The following is a 21,633-nucleotide window of genomic DNA, read 5'->3' as shown; positions in this document are numbered from 1 at the left end:
GGTCAACGGAGAACAGTTGAAGGAAGAACCAACCGCTGGAATAAACATACTATCACCCAAATTTTGGTTACCACCTCTAACACCAGTGCAACGTCTCGCAGTCTATACTATGCTGATTTCTGCGGTGATAGTGCTGACTATATCTAGATCGTTATGGTTTTACAGAATCTGCATGATCGCTTCCGTAACGCTTCACAATGAAATGTTTAACAAAATCGTTCGCGCTACGATGCGCTTCTTCAATGTAAATCCTTCTGGAAGAATTCTGAACAGATTCTCGAAAGATATGAATCAAGTGGATGAAATTTTGCCCATAACTTTTCTGGATACGATACAGGTGCATTAAACTCATCGTACGGATGAATTCACATTCCTTTCTAGTCAACGTTGGTTTTAGGTTGGCTTAAACGGTTGCGCAATAACCATTGTAGTAACTTCGATTAACCCGTGGATGCTGTTGCCCGCTCTTATTGTATTAGCCATATTTTATGCCGTCAGAACGATTTTCTTAGCAACTAGCAGGGACATTAAACGCCTCGAAGCAATCAGTAAGGACTTTTAACCACCATCGCTTCGAGAATAATATTATGGGAACCTATACTTTTTACAGTGAGAAGTCCTGTTTACTCTCATTTTACTGCATCTCTGCAGGGCCTGACGACGATACGAGCATTTGGTGCCCAAAATGTGCTTAACCAAGAATTTGATTACTATCAAAACAGATACAGCTCTGCTTATTTTATGTTTCTAGTAGCCAACAGATCGTTTGGCTTTTACTTGGACGTTTTCTGTGTGGTATTTATCGGTTTGGTAACTTTCAGCTTTTTGGTTATGAATACCGGTGAGTGGGCGTACTTGCAATTTCTTACTTAAAGTCGTATTTTCTAGAAAACTTGAGCGGCGACGTCGGCTTAGCAATAACTCAATCCGTGATGCTGACAGGCATGCTGCAATGGGGCATGAAGCAATGGAGCGAACTTGAAGTGTCCATGACTTGTGTGGAAAGAATTAAACAGTATTCAGAAATCACTACCGAAAAAGACGAAGGAAGCCAGCACCCATCCGAAATGTGGCCCAGCAGTGGCAAAATTCAGTTTTGTAACCTGAGTTTGAGATACGATGACAACCAAGCTGACGTTTTAAAGGGAATCTCATTTTTGGTGGGCGCTAAAGAAAAAGTTGGCATGGTGGGAAGAACTGGTGCCGGAAAATCATCCCTAGTTGCTGCTCTGTTTCGGTTGGCTGAAACCAGTGGATCTATTTTTATCGATGATATAGATACCAAGTGCATACCATTGAAAACCCTCAGATCTCGCATATCAATAATTCCACAGGAGCCTGTGCTTTTCTCAGATACTTTAAGAAAGAATTTGGATCCATTCGATGAATTTAATGATCAGGTAAAGTATGTAATAGTTTCCAATCAATATTTATTAGTCGTTTATTTATTTAATAGACCCTCTGGGATGCCCTCGAAGACGTCGAACTCAAAAGTGTAGTATCGGATCTACCTCATGGCATGCAAACCAAAATGGCCGAAAGAGGAGCTAATTTTAGTGTAGGCCAGAGACAATTACTTTGTCTAGCGAGAGCCATAATTAGGAATAACAAAATATTGGTATTAGATGAAGCTACAGCCAACGTTGATCCTAATACGGATGGTTTGATACAATCTACTATTAGAAAAAAATTCTCTGAGTGTACGGTCCTGACTATAGCGCACAGACTGAATACCATTATGGATTCGGAGAAAGTTCTGGTATTAGATGCTGGAGAAGTTGTAGAATATGGACAGCCATACAAACTTTTAATGAATCGTAACATCTTTTACGATATGGTTCAACAAACCGGAAAAACGATGGCACAAAACCTGAGGACCATTTGTGAACAAGTAAGTTATGGTTTGATAATATTGTAAGTTTGACTGTTGATATTTCTAGGCCTACGAAACCCGTGATAGATGATAATGGTTTTTTTTGTATTCACTAAACCAATAAATCTGTCAAATAAAACTATTTTTACTCAAAATAATTTATTTATTTACATTCATATTTTATTTATATAAGTACTTTGTATAAGTACCCACGTCAATTTCTGACTTTTTGCGCTTCTATTTTTGTTAGCTAGAAACAAAAATGGCTCTGCTTATCCTATGATTAATGTAAATAGCATCATACCTGTTGCCTAGCGATTTCAGTCAAGTTTTCAGCCATAGCTCTGCCGGTCTGCTGTACCATTTCGTAAAATATCCCACCATTTTGAAGCAGTTCATAAGGTCGACCAAATTCAGTTACGCGTCCAGCGTCCATTACCAAGACCTTATCTGAATCCATGATGGTATGGAGTCGATGGGCTACGGTTAATACTGTACAGTTGTGGAATTTTCTCCGAATGGTTGATTGAATTAAGGAATCCGTATGCGGGTCAACATTGGCGGTAGCCTCGTCCAGTACAAGAATTCTGTTGTTGCGAGCTATGGCTCGAGCAAGACAAACTAGTTGCCTCTGCCCGACGCTAAAATTCGATCCTCCTTCAGACATCCTGCTCTCTAAACCTTGCGGCAAGTCTGATACGACCGATTTAAGTTCCACTTCGTCTAATGCATTCCACAATATCTTCAAAATGAAACTTCAACTAGCAACCAAACGATTGTCCGAAACATCCCCAAGTTCTTGATCCACAACAGTAATAAATCATCTTACCTCATCGCTATATTCGTCAAAGGGGTCTAAATTTTTCCTCATGGTTCCGGAAAACAGTACAGGTTCCTGCGGGATAATAGAAATACTGGACCTAAGCCTATGCAATGGTACATATTTTGTATCCACATTATCGATAACAATTGTTCCTTCGTTCTCGGCCAATCTAAATAAAGCAGCGATAATAGAAGACTTTCCTGCACCCGTTCTTCCCACAATTCCAACTTTTTCCCTACACCGAATATTCAAAGATAAATTTTTCAATACATTCGGTTCATCTGCTGCATATCGCAGGGACAAATTTTCGAACGTTACGTTGCCTTCTTCGGGCCAATTTTTAGGAGGTTCTTTTGTTTCGACATCCTTCTCTGGTTCTATGTCAGCATATTCTTTTATTCGTTCCACGCATGTCATTGTATTTTCCAGTTCGCTCCATTGTCTCATACCCCATTGAAACATGCCAGTCAAGGTTATTGACTGCGTAATGGCAAGACCGACGTTTCCGCCCAACGTTTCTAAAAAAATCAAAAGTCGTAATGGAATACATTCAACAATAACCTTAAAAAAGCGTACTAGCGTCAAAAAACAAGAAGCTCAGGGTGACTAAGGCTACGAATACAACACAATGCATATCCAAAGTCATGCCAAAAGACCTTCCGAGTGCGGTAAAGGTAAAATACGCCGAGCTGTTTTCATTTTGATAGTTATCGAATTCCTTCGTAAGAATCTCTTCAGCACCGAAGGCCCTAATTGTTGTCACTCCTTGTAGTGTGGCCGTAAGGTGAGAATAAACCGGGCTTCTCGCTGAAATCAACTGATGATGCTACAAGTTTTTACAATATGAATATCATACTGATTCCCTCCAAGCGTTTGATATCTCTACTAGTCGCGAGATACACCACTCTAAGAAAATAGAATATTGATAATATTATCACAGTCGGTAACAACATCCAGGGATTAACAGACGCCACCACTGCCGTTATTGCGACAACCAGATGTGCATTCTGGAATAACAATGTAGAATAAAATGGTGAAAGCTAGAGTAGAAAAAGTAAACCTGCAGTGCATCCAACATACTCAACGGCAAGAGCTCATCTACTTGATTCATATCCATTGCAAAGCGGTTCAAAATTCTCCCGGAAGGGTTAGTATTAAAGAACCTCATTGTTGCGTAAACGATTTTATCAAACATATTTTTATGCAGCTGCGTGGACGCTCTCATGCAAAAATTGTAAAAAAATAAGGACCTCGTAAGAGTAGCCACTATCATAAATGCTATCAAACAGGAATATGTCGTTAAAATAACGTCTTCGGACATATAAGTCATCCAGAATGTCTGTAAGGCAGTGTTGGAGCGAACCGGACGTGTAAATGTATCATTAACAAAAATGAGATCATCATAAGGAACTATATTGTCTATGGCGGTTTCATTCAACGAATTTTCCGTCTTCATTATTGCTACGCCATTTTCCCTTTTCATCTGCTCCATATTGACCCTTAAAATAATAAATTGCTTAAGGCTGTAATTTTTTTAAAGTCTCACCACTTACCAGTAGGATAAATAGTAATCCGTGAAACTGCAGAAAATCTGAGCTATTATAAATAGAGCAAAAAACAAAAATATTCTGAAAGTGTTCCCTCCGGCGTAGAAATACGACTGATAAACCTTAACGGATATCTTTCCCTCGCCTTTGCTTTCCTTAGCAATTATGGGATCCTTGGTAGTTTTTGAAATCGAGCGTTTTTTCGTTGATCGCCTCCTCGGTTTGCTGTCATTGTTATCTAGTATCTCTTGATTTTCAGTTTCAGAACCTTCTGATTCCTCATCCTTGTTGAGTTCGTTCAGAAGCTTGGCAAATCCTTCAGTCGACTCTTGAATCTGTTGATAGGAGCCAGATTTTTCTACTGTACCACCCCCAAGCAGGTAGATTTTGTTTACATCTTTTAAATATTGCAACTGATGTGTAACCAGGACGACACATTTATCCTTAAGGTACCCGGTAATGCATTCCTCGAATATGTGTTTCCCTACGTGGGTATCTACAGCCGATAACGGGTCGTCGAGCAGATAGATATCGGCCTTCTTATAGACTGCTCGAGCCAAGTTAATTCGAGCTCTTTGTCCGCCACTCAAAGACACACCACGTTCTCCAACGAGAGTACGATCGCCATAAGGAAACAACCTAAAGTCTCTTTCTAACGCGCATACTCTTACGACTTCCTGATATCTTTTGGCGTCGAACTCATCACCGAAGGTAATATTTTGACGAACACTACCAACAAACAACCAGGGCTCTTGCGAAGCGTAAGAAACTTTTCCATGGATTTCCACTGTCCCAGAACTAGCAGGTAATTCTCGTAGGATTGCATGTAGTAGAGTTGTTTTTCCACTACCCACAGGGCCAATTACAACTCCTAACTCGTGAGAATTAACGACCAAATTCACGTGTTCTAGATTGTATTCATTACTTGAAGATACCCATTTAATGGCTACATTTTTTAAATGGATGCCGACTGATTTCTGCGGTATGACTCCATTAGCTGAGAACTTTTCCTTTTGGAAATCATTTGTTGCTAATTTCTGAACGTTTAGTGATTCTACTTCTTGAAATAGCAAGAACTGCTTTATCCGTTTAACTGATATGCACGATTCTGCCATCTGCATGGCGCCCTGTGGGAAACCTATTGTTAAAGTCTTTTGCAGAATGTGGTAGAAGGAGGTGATGACGTAAACATATTGCGCTGTGAGAGCGTTTCCAGTTAAGTAGTAGGTTAATATGCAAATATATATGGACGTTCTTGTCAAGAACAGCGTAAATGACATGTTTATTCCTCTGATAATGGACGTTTTTTTTATTTGCTGAATTTCTTTGCTGAAATTTTAGGGTATTCGTGTAGAAAAGTTTGAGGGATTTTCAGAATGAACGCACCGTCTGCTAATTTCCACCAATTTCGCAAATGGTTTTTCCCACGTATACATCTTGATCACTTGTATACCTGTAACGATTTCGTTCATAAGTCGAATCCTCTCGTCAGTCTTTAAAGCGGTTCTAAGTCTGTAAATGGACGTTTTCCTTCCAAGCCACACTAAAATTCTAATCTATTATCTAATTAAATAGACCGATGCGGTTACTTACTCTGAAACGGTATATAACCAACAACAAAAATTAGGCCCACCATACCAGTAACCCCGACGTTAAAGTATAGCAAGCATAGTACCACCGTTAGTTCGATGGGTAGCACCCACAGGTCTTGCAGGAATCTTGTGGCCTGCTCAAATCGGCCTACGTCATTTGATATTAAATTCACCATCTGACCCACCGTGGTGTCAGCAAAAGCTGATTTGCTCAGTTTAAGGGCTTTCTCATAAACGAGGGCTGACGTTGCCACTTTCACTTTTCTACCCAGGAGGAACTGTCGGAACATAAAATTATGTTGGAACACCGGCGGTACCAAAGTTGTCAATATAACCAACGAGGCGTATATATAGGCTTCATTTTTTGACATAGCTGAGTTCGCTTCGAAGTATTCCAATAGTTTTTTGAGGGCTAGCGGTTGTGACAATCTACGACACGCTTCATCAAACTCTTTCCTCGGCTGATGCCACTTTACTTACTTGATGCAAGTTTCCACTAGCAAATACCAAACACCAAGAACGACAGCTTCCTTCCAGAACACTTTCGCAAGTGCCCTCCACAGAGAAGGAGTGGCCTTCCTTACTTCTTTTGCCCATTCCACTTTCAGTTTCTTACCCAGGAATGTTGAGTTATGAGATTTTAAAATTGGGGATAGGTCTTTCTCCGTCAGATCTGTACTGTAACCTTTCTTAAATAACGGCAGCAACCATCTGCAAATGTATTCGTAGATATAAATTTAAAAAGCAACAGATCTGATCTGAATATTTCCAAAACCAAAAATATTTTATTTAATGCGATTTACTGACGTATTTTTTCAGTTCAAGTGACACCGTTTATCCAAGAGGAGTTCACGACTCTGAAATTTTGTAATTTTTTTTTAAAATACCTTTACGGTATTTAGTAACGTTCACACTAAAAATACAAATTTATATAAGCATCCATTATAAAAATAATATTTTAGTTTAACGTTTGGTTGCCTCAAAATGTGAAACTAATATCCAATAACTCAAACTTACACAAAAAATACTTTGGATAAGAAGCTTGCTTCCTTGTACGGGTGTGGAGTTTTGTTATTATTTCTTGCCTCTGCATCTCTGTAGTCTTCCATTTATTGCATTTGTATATTTTGGTTTGAAATTTCCCTTTCCTTCGATTTTCCCTATTTTAATTACAAGAACCTGAAAACTAAATGTCAACGCTGAAAAATGTCGTAACATTTTTCGCAAATACACGTACAGTCTATTTTTAAGCCATGGAATTATTTTTGGAAACGGAAAACGTATTCAACGAGTGTGATATACCAAGAGCGATCCACATTCGACTTGAAATAGCGATTCAATAAGAGGCAAATAAAAGTTTGACATCGAAATTTCACGTAATAGTAAAAAGTCTCAGCGAAAACGGGGGATATTTATAAATATCGGACGAATAATTAAACCATTATGTAATCAGTTTATAATCTGAACGCATAGGCATATAAGATAATTTTTTTCATTAAATTTAAGATAATAAAATTGTTAGTATTAGCGACTCATATTACTCAGTCACTTTTAGATAACGAGCTTACATGGAAAATCACTGCAAACTTTATAAGACTTAACCAGATTCATAAACAATACAGACGGTACAGGAATAATCTTCTCAAAATGAAAATGTATCTCATAAACATATGACTCCCTAAATTTGATAGGGTAATCATTATTTCATGAGGTTGTGAAATTTTAACCAAGTGGGTTTCATGGATTTTACGTCTTTATTTTTAGGTAAAAGAGTAACTTTGGTAATAATAACCACGAATTTTTATCGCAATTCAATGGTATATTTTTAAATTTGCAAGTTTGACGAAAAGTGAGAACTATTAGTTTTTATGATTTACTCCATTAAATATCTATAGTTAAGAATTCATAAAATTCAAATACTAAAATAATTAATATCTCAAGTATGGATGAGGCAAAGCTCTTCAAAGTTGCATATAATTTCTCCGCAGTAATTTTAAACAACCTCGCAAGTGCGCAATCTAGCTGATTTTTTAATAATGAAATATATGCTACAAAGATAAGCATTAATAAACCCGTAATTAATGTTTTAATATATTAGCAAATAAATAATACTCCGACCGGTTAGTTACCTTAAGGTTTTGGTTAGTTTGGTTTTTTATAATTCGAACTTATTGGTTACTAATATATTTAGTTTCATAGCAAATAGAACAATAACCATTGGGGTTGGTAAGAAGTTCAAAGCAATTCCACTTTTCTTTCTTAAAATAAAGGGCATTGAAGTTCTTCATTAATAGAAACTGGTATATATCGAATGAGTAACTAAACAGTATTGCTTAAAATTGATTGCCAGTTAACTACTAAGAATTCATTTGCATGTTCTTGCTAAGAGCACATGATAATAAATGTAAAAATTCTTTATAAGCTTATGGACATTCCGTGAAAATTTTTAGACCTTGCGTTAATAAAACTAATCGTTTTTTTTTTAAACTTCACCCACTCACGATTGACCTATTAAGGTCCTCGTAACAGCTACAGATAGAGGACTTTTAGTCAGTAGATATCAGATCTTATTTCGGAGATAAAATCATTTTTCCCCTTTAAACTTAAAAAAAATGAGTTTAACCTATCAGCTTCCTTTTCCACGTTGATCCCTAAGAAATCCAGTGAATAAATATTTTGTTAATACCAAAATAAGTAAACACGAAAAACAAGCTACAAAATAATGGAGCTACTCAGTTCATATGTATGTACTATGTACAATGTATAAATACGAAGTGCAGAAATGCGTACAAAATAGGTAAAGTCTAATAATACACCTACGTTTGCTTTTAAAACATTTATAGGTCTGTCGTAATGCATTTGAATTTCTTCGACTTTTTAGGTTTAAGAGACAAACGAAAAATTTAAACAGTGACCTGGACCTGATGAAAGTACACTAAAGACAAAAAAAATGGATGAGCAAGGTTCTTCACATTAATTGCAAGATTTTTAATGATGCATTTAAAAATTGCAAAATGGTTAAGTACTCACATATTACTTGAGACATTGGCTTTTATTGTAAATATGTAGTAGGAAACACACAATTTTCCTAGTGTAATAAATAAATAAATAAACAAGACATATGTCAACTCCTAAATTAATTAATTAATCGAAACACATTTTATTCATGTACTATTTAGATTTACAATGCTGATGCTAGCCATTATTTTGAATCCAATGTTATGGATCTGCAACTATGCAATCATCTTCCGAAAATGAAGAAGACCATATCTTTTTGGTATACTTAAATAAATTAAAATTTTGACATACGACAGAAACATGTGAAAAATAAAATTTAAAATTTAAAGATAAAAATTAAAGAGAAGCATAAACAAGAATAAATACCAATTATTTGAACAATTCCATACCAATGTAAAATGTAATAATCAATAACAACATTCTGTAGCATCAAAAATAAGTTAATTAATTAAACAAATATTATGCAAACACAACGGGCGGTATATTCACGAAACTATAGCGACAAATAAAGATAAAGAAGTTTTGCTTAATTCTAAAAAGCAGTCCTAAACCATAGCCATTGCATTTTACCTGGCCAAATCGCCCCAATCAACAGCGATTTCCACTTCACACACACACGCGCCTTCCCGCTAAAAACATCAAACCTACGACGATTACGAAAATTTTAGCAATATCTATGAACGAATCGTAAGTTCGCATATTCGTCTAGATATTGGTTTCAAATTTTTACGCGGCGCAAGCGTATCTTTTATAAATTCCAAGGACCAGCGTTTCCAGTGAACTTAATTGTGTAGAATGCGTCAACGATAATATAGAATGAGCGATTTTAATTCAGTGATAAGTAACAAGCTTTATAGTCTATATTTCAAATCAATTATTTTCTTTGACTCATGGTAAACCAACCGTGAAAATCAGAAATTTCAAATTGAAGAATATGATGTCGTAAAATTACACTTTCAGTAATTCTCATCGGTCCACAATTGAATATTTTAAAGTATAAGGGCATTTAGCTCTCCCTTTCACTATTTAAATAGTTATTAATATAAGTAACCGATTTTGAAAATGATATTTGAATATCAATATTCCAATTAATTTGAGTCTTCTTATTGGTAAAAAATTGAAATAACAATACTAAGAAAAGCAATGGCAACAAGACACTGGAACACAGTGGGATACCACTCTTAAGATACCTTCTGGAATTTTGAAGAAGAAAAAGAATTGATTTCATTCTTTTTACTGCAATAGCCCTTCAGCCACACCACTGACACTTGAGCAAACAATGCAGTGCAATGAACGCAGGGCGTTTTTATTTTCGTATCAATGCGAAAGGATTTCGCCGACTAGCAACCAGTAATACAGAGTGTCACAAATCCGGTTTTCGCTGTTGGGATATACCAGAGATCCCAAGTGGGTTAAATGGGAGGCAACGGTGCGTTTTGAATGAAGATGAGCGATTTCTCTTTATCTTTCCTTACCTTATCTCAACGACATTATTTAAAGTATTTTTAATTTCAAAATTGTTTTTTTTACAAACATAATTATAATCAACAAAGTTGTATACTTTGACCTAGTGGTTCGTCCAAATTATTTAGTTTACTAGAACTCGCTGGAAATGGATAGTCATCCACAACTAAAGACAGCTCGAAATATGAGACTGGTAATGACATATGTTTATTTAAAAAACAAAATATATGTATTAAATATTGTATGGTCATTCTTGCGCAATATTGCAAAATTTCGTTTAATATGCAAAACTTATTTTAAAATTACAAAATGTTGTGAAATCTATATGAACAATATGAATAGGTGATGCTGCGTTTATATATAAACATAGATTAGTTAGTTAGCGCATTGTGCGTTTAAGACAAATTTGTCCTCGTGGTCTGAACTAATTTCAACAATCGTCATTTAAAACATTGCAAAGTATATTTTAAAACATCAATAGAAATCCCTTTGTGAGCAAAGCTAAAAGGTGTAGCTGTATATAAAACAATATTCAAAGTTCCAGTGGAGCAGAGATTTCCCGCTAGTAAGAGAGAGATAATTTCAGGCTACAAAATTAATAAAAATTAAGTAACATTATTCTATTGTGCACACTATGTACTGTGACAAAATCAATTGCAAAATTGGAGTTACTGCTAACAAAAATTTTGCAAAAGATGCAGATATCGTTATATATACAACTGTATAAATTAAAGACTCAGGATAAACATAAATATTTATTCATTACAATTATGTAAAATCTCAATTTCCCCTGTAGTCTTAAGCCTAATTTTATATACATACTCCCTGGTTTGTTCATCCGATTGAACATTTAGGACCAAGTTAAATATGTCATTTTGATCCTTATCTTTTTCTACTTTAAAACTATGAAAATCGTAAATTGTTGTATTCAATTCCTTCTCCAGCAAACCATAGCATTTTTCCTTAGAGACCTCTGGACAGAATAAAATCTCGTACAATTCTTCCAGAAGTTCCGCCATTATAATTCTGAAATTTGGTTCGTTTTTGTACAGATCCAACGAAATCTTCGATTTATCTTCAAATAGATATTGCCTATAATCATCCGATTTTTGTTTGAGTTTGTAGTAGTATTCATTACTTCCAGCATTTTCTAGAAAATACAAAGCTGCTTCCAACTTAACCAGAGGCAGTACGAAATCAACTGACTGCAAGAACTGCTCAAAGTTAAATATCTTCTCAACACTAACCCCAAACTTGTCCAGTTCCTCAGTTAGTCGATCATAATAAAATCTCAAGAGATAAGTAAAGTAATGCTGTCTAAATAACTGATGAGTTGTCAAAAATATCATACTTAACACGTCGTAGGCTGGCAGAAAATACATTACAGATTGAAAGCCAACCAGTACGCAGTGCACTGGGGTGTTGCCGTCGTATTTAAATAAAATATTCTTAGTGTGAAGGTTTCCATGGCACAATATATTGTAGAACTTACTTTGAGGCTTCATTATATTCTTTATTGATTGTAAATAAGTCTCGAATTTCGAATTGAGGATGTCTATTTCATTCTGGTAGTGAGGATTGTTGCGAAACAACGCCTTTATACCTTTGATACTTGCTTCGAACCATCTGCTATAAGCATCGCCCTGGTTTTTAGCAAAACCGATATATTCGTCTTTGGAAGGGGCCTTTTCTTCATACGCAATGCTCGAAGCGTGAAACTGGGCTAAAGTTTTCAGGGCTACACTTAAATGTACCCTGTCCAAAAAAATTGGATAAGTTCGTTTAGCTCGGACGTAATATTTGACCGATAAATCTTCAAATATCAATGCGCCTTCAGACTTTTCCAGTAAAAATTGTGGAGCAAAATCCGGCCGGCATTCCGGTAGCACAGATAAAATATTTGGAAGATGGCGGGCAAAAAAGAATGTCTCCTTTGAAAACGATTCAGATGACTTTAAAAGTTCATACTCCGGTGTGTCCCTGTCGGGACATTTTTTAATAAAAAATCTGAACTTTTTTATGTTCTTTTGTACTTTGGCATTTATTTCCAACACGAAACCAATTTCGAAAAATTCAGTTCCTTTACTGAAATAAGGTTTCGTTTTAAAATTAATGAGCTCGAAGTTGTCGTTTTTTATATATCTTTTGAGTAGTTGGACGCAATCTTCCTCGGTCACAATATTATTCATCGTAGAACACAAACGTAACGGTTGTTGAAAGTAAATAAACGAACTGCCTAATATTTCCATTAGCTGCCGATATTGATGAAAACAGGTTATCGAGAGTGGATTAGTTGATAACACATTTTATCTGACTAAGTTTTGTCAGATCCTTAAACGAGTAGATATACAAACTTTACCTCTTTCAGCTCATTTTGGACCGAGTATAACAAAAAAAAGTGAAGGTAACTAGTTGTCAAAGAAGCAAAAGTGCACCTAAATAATTAACAACAAATTATTTATTCGTTATTAAATAGTGTCTTGTTTGACCAAATAATGATTCCAATGATTCGAAACTCTATCGATTTGAAGTTGAATTGGAAAAAAGTGTGCTGAAACATCCACACTGAAACATTATTTTAAACTGATGGTGTTTCTAATTTTAGTACTATTTACTACCCATTTTTGTATATTACGAGATAACTTATATTGTTCGTTGCCCTATTGCTTTTAAAATTCATATCGACCCCTCATTATCTGGTCAAAAAGGGACGAGAATTGATATGACTTATAAGCCGCCAATGTCAATCCAATTTGGGCTACAAATTAACTTCATTCTTAAACGAATGTTCTCATTTCGGTGACGTTTCCTTTACGTCAATCAAAATCGTCAATTTTAGGTCAGGTCATGGTTATTGGGTGATTGGTTTTGGTGGAATTCCAATTTTCTCGCTTGCCAACCCCATTATTCTCCAATTATTCAAATTCAGTTCATAAGAAAACATTTTATATCTGTTAAAGGTTTTATCTTGTGACTTCAAAATGACGCATTCTTCAACAATTCGTAACGATCTTTAAATCAATGAGGGACCGTTCATGACTCGAAAAATTCGTAATTTTGGTCACCATTTGCTACGTGCATTTTAATTTTATTACATGATTTGTTTCAAGAAAATTATAAAGAACCATGTAACGTAGAACATGTAAGGGTCCTTCGAATACAAAATAATATTAAATGCTCACTTCTCCACAGATTCCAGTTTAAAATATGTGCAGTTTATATTCAATGTCTGAAATGTCCTGGTTTGTTTTTTTTTCTTTAGACATCTTCAGAAAATAATTATCGTTGTTATCCACGTCTAAATCTTTATCTTATCGTTTAAACAAGTATCCAAGTTACGTTCTGAAAGTTAGACCTTCGTGACTATGAGATCCACTTCAGAGGTTTTAAAATTTTGGATCCCGCATCTTAAATGTTGACGATAGCTGGCTGCTAGTAAGCAACTCGGATGTCATGGACCACCGACAGCAAGATGATTTGAAAGAGAACCCCAGAGAAACGGCGAATATATTCTCGATCATAACATTCGCGTAAGTACTGGTAAATAATATACAATATTTTAAAACTGTTTAAAAGCATCATTTGAAAATAAATTCTACATACATTCATAAAACGGAATCAGCTAAATGTCTCCTAAATCTTTTTTATTTCGGGCAGATATAATTTTTCATTGCTAAGAAAAGGGAAGAACAAGGAACTACAAGAGGAAGACGTATATAAAGTTGTACCTTATCTATCGTCCGAACGACTAGGAGATAGACTGGAAGGTTACTGGTACAGAGAACGAAAATTTAACAATAATCCTTCCATAACACGATGTCTACTGAGATGTTTCGGACCGATGTTTTTATGTTATACCGCTATCCAGCTTGTTTTCGGCACTGGATTTCTGTAAGTAATCTTAAACTTAGCCAAGACGGAGAACATTGCTTGTTAGTGATTTTCGTTGATTGTTTATGAGCAATAAAACAGCACATTTAGCCAACCAAGTAAACAAAACTCTCTTTTGTACTTACATTAATGTAAACGCGATATCCATTAGTATCCCAGAAGGGACAAAGCATCTGCATAATGCTGGGCCCAACATATTTCCAGTTTCCAGAAAAATTCCGGGCAATTTATGTGACCGACATTAAGTATTAAGGGCTATTAAGTCCATGTTGTGTAACAAAACACCGAATTTCTTAATCAGTTTTTACTCCTATTATAATTATTGAGCTAGGTATGTCATACTAGTACAATACAGTGAAATGTTATAACATGAAACATATGAAAATTGATTACAACATTTCCTATTACTCAACATTAGCAAAATATAACAATATTGACCTAGTGTTTTCAAAAATCTTTCCGTATCTAGGGAACATCCAAAAATAAAATTAGTTTGAGGGCCATCAATTGAGAAAAATAAAAGCCTGCAATGGATACAATGCAATGGGTAGCGTTGTATCAAGAGAAGCAACACGTGTATGCATTTTTAACTCACTACTTGACTGACTATCTATAGGGCAATTGTAGAAGCAATAAGAAAAGATAAAGAATGGATACTGTAGAAATGTATATCCCTAACGGAGAGATTAGAAGAAGAATGGAAAGAATGTACATTATAACAGAAAGAATGGAAATCAGACAACAAATAGTGTGTGTATCTATTTGGCCAAAATATGGATGAAGGTACTGATGATAGAATGAGGGACAGAATTATTGTTAGGGTCGGATGGAAGGATAGAAAACAACAGCGATCGAAATGAGGAATAAGGCAAAGACTATAGAACCCCTAAATAGATATAAATGGGACCAAAAAAACGTTTTTTTATCACTTTTGAAATGGTTAAAGATAATTATCTTAATATTTTGTATCAGACTTGTTGATTAATACTACTACTATTAACACTACAAAAAAACTGTTATTTTTTGTGATCTCTTTGAAACTAAATGATGAATTTTTTTTTGTAATAATCTATTTACCCTAAAATTATAGAAATGTTTTTTAAAACACCCTATACAAAGTTTTAATGCTAAGGGAATCACTTTAATTATATTTCAATCAAAATATTTCGGAAGCTGAGCTTACTTCAATAATTTCTCTTCGCAGAATCATTCAGCCTCAGTTGTTTTCCAAAGTGGTAGCGTACTTTCAGCCCAACCAAACATCGATTTCAACAAACGACGCATATCTCTACGCCGCAGGTGTAATAGGGCTAAACATCATAAACGTTTTCTATATAGAAAACTTTTTTCTCCTGGTGACCGAATACATAGTTAAAGTAAAAACCGCTCTGTGCTCTTTAATATACCGAAAAGCACTGAAGATTAGCCCCGCGGTGTTTTCCGAAATGTCGATCGGCAAAATAGTCACCCTGATCACCAAGGACGCCGTGGTCCTTGACAATGCGCTGGGAATGACCAAGGACATGCTCGTCGGCTTTTGTCACATCGTTGTCGTAACCGTTATTTTGTACCGAAGAGTTGGCTTCTCTATTCTACCGGCCGTTGCAGTTTTCCTCGTCATTATTCCCATGGAACGTAAGTACAGCAATAAAAAGACGTCAAAATTATCATTTTAAGTTTCCATTCACAATAATAATAAATAGTCTTTATTGGTCAAAAAATAAATTAATTAATAAATAATTTTTTGCACATCTTATCACAGCGTCTGTTTCATATTGTTTAAAGATGCAAAAAATAAAGCTTACCATAAATCGCATATTTCCGGAATTTACTAAAATATTGTTTCCTCTATTTTCAAATGGACAAACTTTAGTCATTATATCTTCAATAATGCTTAATAAAAGTCAAAAGAAATTGACAAACGCGTTTGATAGACGCCACTGTAATCACGAGTTTGATTTGAAAGGGAGCGGCGTTTAATAAACCAAAGACTGAAGAAGGATCGTGTTAGGCATCCTCTTTCCTTTACCATTAGTTTTTGGGTACATTTTTAAAAAACATTCACTGAATGCCCAGTGAAGTGGCCATTAAAACTGACAAACGTAAAATACCATTCGACAATAAAAAAAAGCATCGCCCAATGGCATGGAACACAGTCTAAAGGGGCAATAAATATAAGTCTTAAAAAAACCGGACATTTCTATATACACATTGAAAGTTGAGATAAAATATATATATATATATATATATATATATATATATATATATATATATATATATATATATATATATATAGACTTTGGAATATCGGAAATAAAAAAAAAACACCTTATCAACGCCTGATTGGTGAAAAGGCGAAAAAAAATGTGAAAAATGAAACTAAAAACCGTTAAGCGATTTTCTAAAACTTATATTCGGTATAGTCAATTGTTTTCGTCTGTTAATCAATAATATTAAACTAAAAATGTTGAAATGATGATTGATTGATGCAATTATTAACTTTGACATTTAAGAAAATCTTATATACTCAATACAAAATTGAAATTATTGTTGCTGAAATATTATTAAGTACAGTACTAGAACATTTTTGATATTTTTGAAACCAATGATGTATCTTGTTTTAGTTCTCCTCGGTCGTAAAACAACACATGTTAGATTACAAACAACCCAGCGGACCGATGAAAGAATTCGGATTATTCAAGAGACTTTGGGTTCGATAAAAATCATAAAGATGTACAACTGGGAAAAATATTTCGAAAAAATGATTACCGCGGCCAGAAAGTAAATCGAACCTTAGCAAAGCGAGTTTCGTATACTAACTATGGCGTTTTTCAGAATCGAAACGGATAAAATCAAAGTGGTATATTACCTGAAGTCTCTAATAGTATCTCTAGGCAGTTCTACGATAAACCTGGCGTTTTATATATTGCTGGTATCGTACATCGCAAGGGGCTATCGAATCGACGCGGAAACTATCTATTTCATACAGAGTTGTTTGGGTTTTCTAGGAATCGCCGTCGGAAGTTCCATACCATTCGGGATAGCCCAAACGTCCGATATGCTAGCGTCGATCCGGAGAATTCAAGCGTTTCTAATCGCCGAGGAAACCAAACGGAAAGATAGCTCCTTCCTTCCTATTCGAGACCCAAAAATTTACCTCGACAAAGTTGCGGTCGAGATCGTCCAACACGAAGTACTTAAATCCGTTTCGCTAAATCTAGATGAAGGTTTACTGTTGGTCTCGGGAAACGTGGGAAGCGGCAAGAGCACCCTCTTAAAAACCATCCTCCGGGAATATTCAATTTCCAAGGGAGAAATGGAAGTAGTGGGCACCATTTCCTACGCTTCGCAAGAACCGTTCCTCTTTCCGTCTTCAATTAGACAAAATATACTTTTCGGGGAAGACTACAATGAAAGAAGGTACCAAGAGGTGTTAAATGTCTGTGCGTTAACTTATGACATCAACCAGTTCGAAAAATTAGACTATACTATTGTGGGAGATAAAGGTATTAACCTGAGTAAGGGTCAGCAGGCCAGAATTAATTTAGCCAGGGCGGTGTACAAAAACAGCGATATTTATTTGTTGGATGATTGTCTGGCTTCGCTAGATAACCACGTGAACAACCATATATTCGAGAAATGCATTCGCGAATTTCTTGGAAACAAGTTATGCGTCGTGGTCACCAACAACATTAACAATATTAAACACGTTGACGTCAGTAGGGTTTTGTTTATGGAAAACGGTACTACTTTGGACTTGGACCAGCAGTACGGCAGTTTAGATAAAAGAATTACTTATTACATGGACGAGGAAGCAAACGTCAAACTAAATAAAACTACCTCGAATGAAAAAGATAACAGTGAAAATTCGACGGAAGCCGATACGTTACTGCCACCGAACAAGGAAGTAGTACTGAGTAATCTTTATCGCGAGCAAAGTAAAGAAGGAGGAGTCGCGTTGAAGAACTACTTCAAATATATCGCATATATTGGCGGATTCGCAGGGTTAAGTTTGTTGTTACTTACATTTCTAGCAGCTCAGATTTCTATATCCTACGCCGACAAGCTTATAAGTAATTGGTAAGTGTGGATTTTTTATATTTAGTGTTCCGACTGTCCAATTAAGAAAGGCACTCGGCCCTGTTTCGAAAACTAATTGTCGTGGGGTAGACAAGATGTGGAATTTTCAATCATATTGAATAAGTTTTAATTACTATTGACATTTTAAATATAATGTAGTTTTCTTAACATAGGATTTAGGATTAAGCAAAGAGATAAATTCCAGATTGGTGTTTTAGGGTAAACCTAGAACCAAAAATAACGGAGTACATCGCATTCAATCGTACTGACGATCCGGAATACGAGGCGGCTCTAGAAGATCGCGAGAACATGCTTAACTTATATACGATCTTAATAATGGGAGGCTTGATATTTGCAGTACTCCGATCGGTATCCAGTTTCTACTTTTGCATGAAAGCGGCCAGGCGACTGCACAAGGCAGTCATAGTCGCGATTCTCAATACCTACATGTACTTTTTCGATGATCATTTAATTGGAAACATTATCAATCGGCTTTCGAAAGATTTCCATTCTGTAGACGAATACATGCCTTTCGTGCTTTACGAAAGTCTTCGGGTAAGCGAAAACATATTGTTAGCCCAACATTTCCAAAGTATTCTTTTGATCCGTTAGGCTATTATTATAATAGATACACACACATACTGACTCGAATCGAAACGTGGAGGAGCTTGTGCGTGCCACCATCTTGTCTATTTTTATCTATTCTATTTTAATCCTTTCAAGTCCCAAACATAGCCTATAATACTATCGAGGGCTATTATTTTGACAAAACCCATATAGCAATGGCCAACTTACTCAAATATGTTCTATTGAATTATCATAACTCGAAAAATGTGTGAATGATGTTCGTAAAACGGATGCGGTCCAAGTAACACTTTGAATCAGAAAAGAGATTTTTGAATTTATATTCTGGTATCCACCTACACTGTTTTTCAAAGGAAGCAGCAAAACATTTTTATAAAATTGCATAATAATTTTTATTAACTTTTATCTAAATTTTTATTCTTTGCAAATCTTCAAAATTTAATTTTATGAAAGATAGGTATAGTTCTTTGGTATCGTAGAGGGAATGAGATATTTGTTTCTAAAATAGATTTAAAATATGTGTAAAAATATGTGTAATTTAAAATATGTGTAACTAAACGTTTTATACCAAATTAAAAAAAATTGTAATATGTAACCACGCATTTGGTTCAGTTTATTTTAAAAATGACTATAACGGCTTACAAGTTCAAAATAGAAAATAATCAATCAACATCTAAATGGGAAAACAAATGTTTAGTATATTTATAGATCCAATGTTAATTAAAAACAATAAAATTTCATACAGATAACATTTGTCAAGGTGTCATCAAAACATCATCAAACAAATAAAATGTTTCGGTTTCCAAGGCAATTTTCGATCATTAAATCCTATTTTCAGATAGGAAACAGACTAGATACATATTTTTGATATCAGGATATAAAATATATTTATTCCAAGTACAAGTCAATAAAACGTTTTGTTCAAAAGTTGTGAGAGAAAAAAATTATAAGAGAACTGTAAATCCCATAGGCTTTAAATCATAATAGTATGGTCGCCTCTTTGATTAATAGTTTAAATTAGGCACTTAAATCCAGTAGCTGAATATGCTTTTTGAAATTTTGACTAGCTTGAATTTGTATTGGATAAGAAGTTAAGGAAAAACGTTTTTACAAATCTTTTTCCTTGCTTTTTTTAAAGTAAATTTTTGCACCCAATGATTTCTGACATTCTGTTTTGCTGAAGCAGCAAATTAAGAATCCCTTTGCTGACCCATAAAAGTTCTTTTACCAACTCTGATTCAATTGACCAGCTTTAGTCCACAGCGATGATATTTTTAGTAAAATTTAATTTAGCATTAGTAAAATTAACTCTCTTTAGTTATTTTTCGGTATAGCCGGTGTAATTACGTTAATCACTTCAGTCAACTGGGACTTTTTCATACCAGCTGGGATACTATTCGTAAAGCTTTATTTTGTTCAACGTTTCTACCTCCCGACAAGCAGAAGTCTTCGCAGATTGGAAGCGTCAAGTAAATTACTGTTATTCATAGTTTTCTTTGGTTAGTAGCGGAACATTACTTTTAGCGCGTAGCCCGATGATTGGATACTTAAATTCCACACTGGAAGGGCTAACCACAATAAGAGCGTCGGAGCAACAGAATAAACTGAAATTTGAGTTTGATAGGCATCAAGACCTGTTTACATCTACATACCATATGAATGTTGCTGCTGGAAAACTTTTTAATCTACTTCTTGGATTATTCAGCACCACGTTTACGATGTCGGTTATTCTGAAGTTCCTTCTTTGGTCCACAGGTAAATAATCCATGTGGCACTTATTGAAAATGCTGTTTTTTTGTATTTTACTACAGACTACAAAGCAGGAGACGTCGGCCTGGCAATATCCCAATCTATGATGCTCGCTGCCCTCGTTCAAAACGTAATCCGTCTCACAACGGAAGTAGAAAGCTCCATGACATCCGTAGAAAGAGTCATGGAATACGCGCACGCGAAAACCGAAAATAAAGCAGGTCAAGTAATACCCAAGTGGCCTTCCGACGGGAGCATACGTTACAAAAATGTTTACTTAACCTACAAGACAGACGGCAACACCGTACTGAAAAACATTTGCTTCGAAGTCAAAGGAGGGAGTAAAGTCGGCATCGTCGGACGAACTGGCGCCGGAAAATCGTCAATTATATCCACCCTGTTCAGGCTCTACGATTTCGAGGGGAACATATTCATCGACAACGAGAATACTAAAAACGTATCTTTAGATTTCCTGAGGTCTCACATAGGCATCATACCGCAGGATCCGGTTTTATTTTGCGGCACCGTACGTTCCAACATCGATCCCTTGGGCAAATATTCAGACAACGAAATATGGAAAGCGTTAGAAAGAGTAAACATGACAGCGCATATCACGAGTTTAAGTCAAGAGATCAATAATAGCGGATCCAACTACAGCGTGGGCGAGAAACAACTCCTATGTCTCGCTAGGGAATTAGTTAGGGAGAGCAAAATCATAGTTTTGGATGAAGCGACTGCCAACATGGATCCGGAAACGGACCGAATGGTACAAAATCTCATTGAAGCGAATTTAGAGAGTTGTACTTTACTCGTCATTGCTCACCGATTAAGCTCTATAATGGATAGCGATAAAATTTTAGTGTTGGACGCCGGAAGAATAGTCGAATTCGACAGTCCGTCAACTCTGCTCAAAAATAACAATGGTCTGTTTTACAAGATGGTTAAAGATGACAATTTTGCGAATATTTATTAAGTTCTTTGATTATTTTGTAAATAATAATCTGTTAATAA

General features: G+C 35.5%; 4 protein-coding genes across 11 annotated transcripts in view; 2 read left to right on the top strand and 2 right to left on the bottom strand.

The window, feature by feature from the left end:
- The window catches only part of LOC132697355 (probable multidrug resistance-associated protein lethal(2)03659), an 8,836-nt gene extending 6,814 nt beyond the window's left edge, over positions 1–2,022 (top strand). For all 4 annotated transcript variants that reach the window (XM_060662789.1, XM_060662790.1, XM_060662791.1 and 1 more), the window contains 6 exons: positions 1–337; positions 398–548; positions 611–841; positions 889–1,400; positions 1,457–1,891; positions 1,941–2,022. In XM_060662789.1, the coding sequence (XP_060518772.1) occupies positions 1–337; positions 398–548; positions 611–841; positions 889–1,400; positions 1,457–1,891; positions 1,941–1,964 (1,690 nt within the window). In that variant the 3' untranslated portion in view covers positions 1,965–2,022. The remainder of the gene's footprint in view (positions 338–397; positions 549–610; positions 842–888; positions 1,401–1,456; positions 1,892–1,940) is intronic.
- LOC132697354 (ATP-binding cassette sub-family C member 4-like) lies at positions 2,022–15,524 on the bottom strand. 5 transcript variants are annotated; one of them, XM_060662784.1, is made up of 12 exons: positions 15,392–15,524; positions 6,853–7,021; positions 6,316–6,546; positions 5,837–6,264; positions 5,630–5,786; positions 4,250–5,572; positions 3,757–4,195; positions 3,553–3,703; positions 3,273–3,503; positions 2,703–3,214; positions 2,178–2,615; positions 2,022–2,123 (listed from the first exon to the last, which is right to left on the bottom strand). In XM_060662784.1, exons 2-12 carry the CDS (start codon positions 6,942–6,944, stop codon positions 2,088–2,090), a joined length of 4,038 nt encoding a protein of 1,345 aa, XP_060518767.1. In that variant the 5' UTR covers positions 6,945–7,021; positions 15,392–15,524; the 3' UTR covers positions 2,022–2,087. The 5 variants fall into 5 exon arrangements, with proteins under 5 accessions (XP_060518767.1, XP_060518765.1, XP_060518766.1 ...); XM_060662782.1 differs by lacking the exon at positions 15,392–15,524 and adding an exon at positions 9,424–9,578; XM_060662783.1 differs by lacking the exon at positions 15,392–15,524 and adding an exon at positions 9,424–9,570 and having other exon boundaries at positions 6,853–7,014.
- LOC132697157 (uncharacterized) lies at positions 11,073–12,993 on the bottom strand. The gene has a single exon (XM_060662450.1). The coding sequence runs from the start codon at positions 12,564–12,566 to the stop codon at positions 11,073–11,075; it is 1,494 nt and encodes a 497-aa protein (XP_060518433.1). The 5' UTR covers positions 12,567–12,993.
- Positions 13,643–21,633, top strand: LOC132697356 (ATP-binding cassette sub-family C member 4-like). The gene is made up of 9 exons (XM_060662792.1): positions 13,643–13,847; positions 13,975–14,208; positions 15,413–15,843; positions 16,833–16,989; positions 17,044–18,288; positions 18,507–18,843; positions 20,192–20,342; positions 20,398–20,628; positions 20,685–21,633. The coding sequence occupies exons 1-9, from the start codon at positions 13,771–13,773 to the stop codon at positions 21,593–21,595; spliced, it is 3,774 nt and encodes a 1,257-aa protein (XP_060518775.1). The 5' UTR covers positions 13,643–13,770; the 3' UTR covers positions 21,596–21,633.

This window comes from Cylas formicarius, unplaced genomic scaffold (genome assembly GCF_029955315.1).
Source record: "Cylas formicarius isolate icCylForm1 unplaced genomic scaffold, icCylForm1.1 PGA_scaffold_1__22_contigs__length_36826433, whole genome shotgun sequence".
Taxonomy (NCBI): domain Eukaryota; kingdom Metazoa; phylum Arthropoda; class Insecta; order Coleoptera; family Brentidae; genus Cylas; species Cylas formicarius.
The sequence above is the reverse complement of the archived record's forward strand: the minus strand, read 5'-3'. Positions and strand labels throughout refer to the sequence as shown.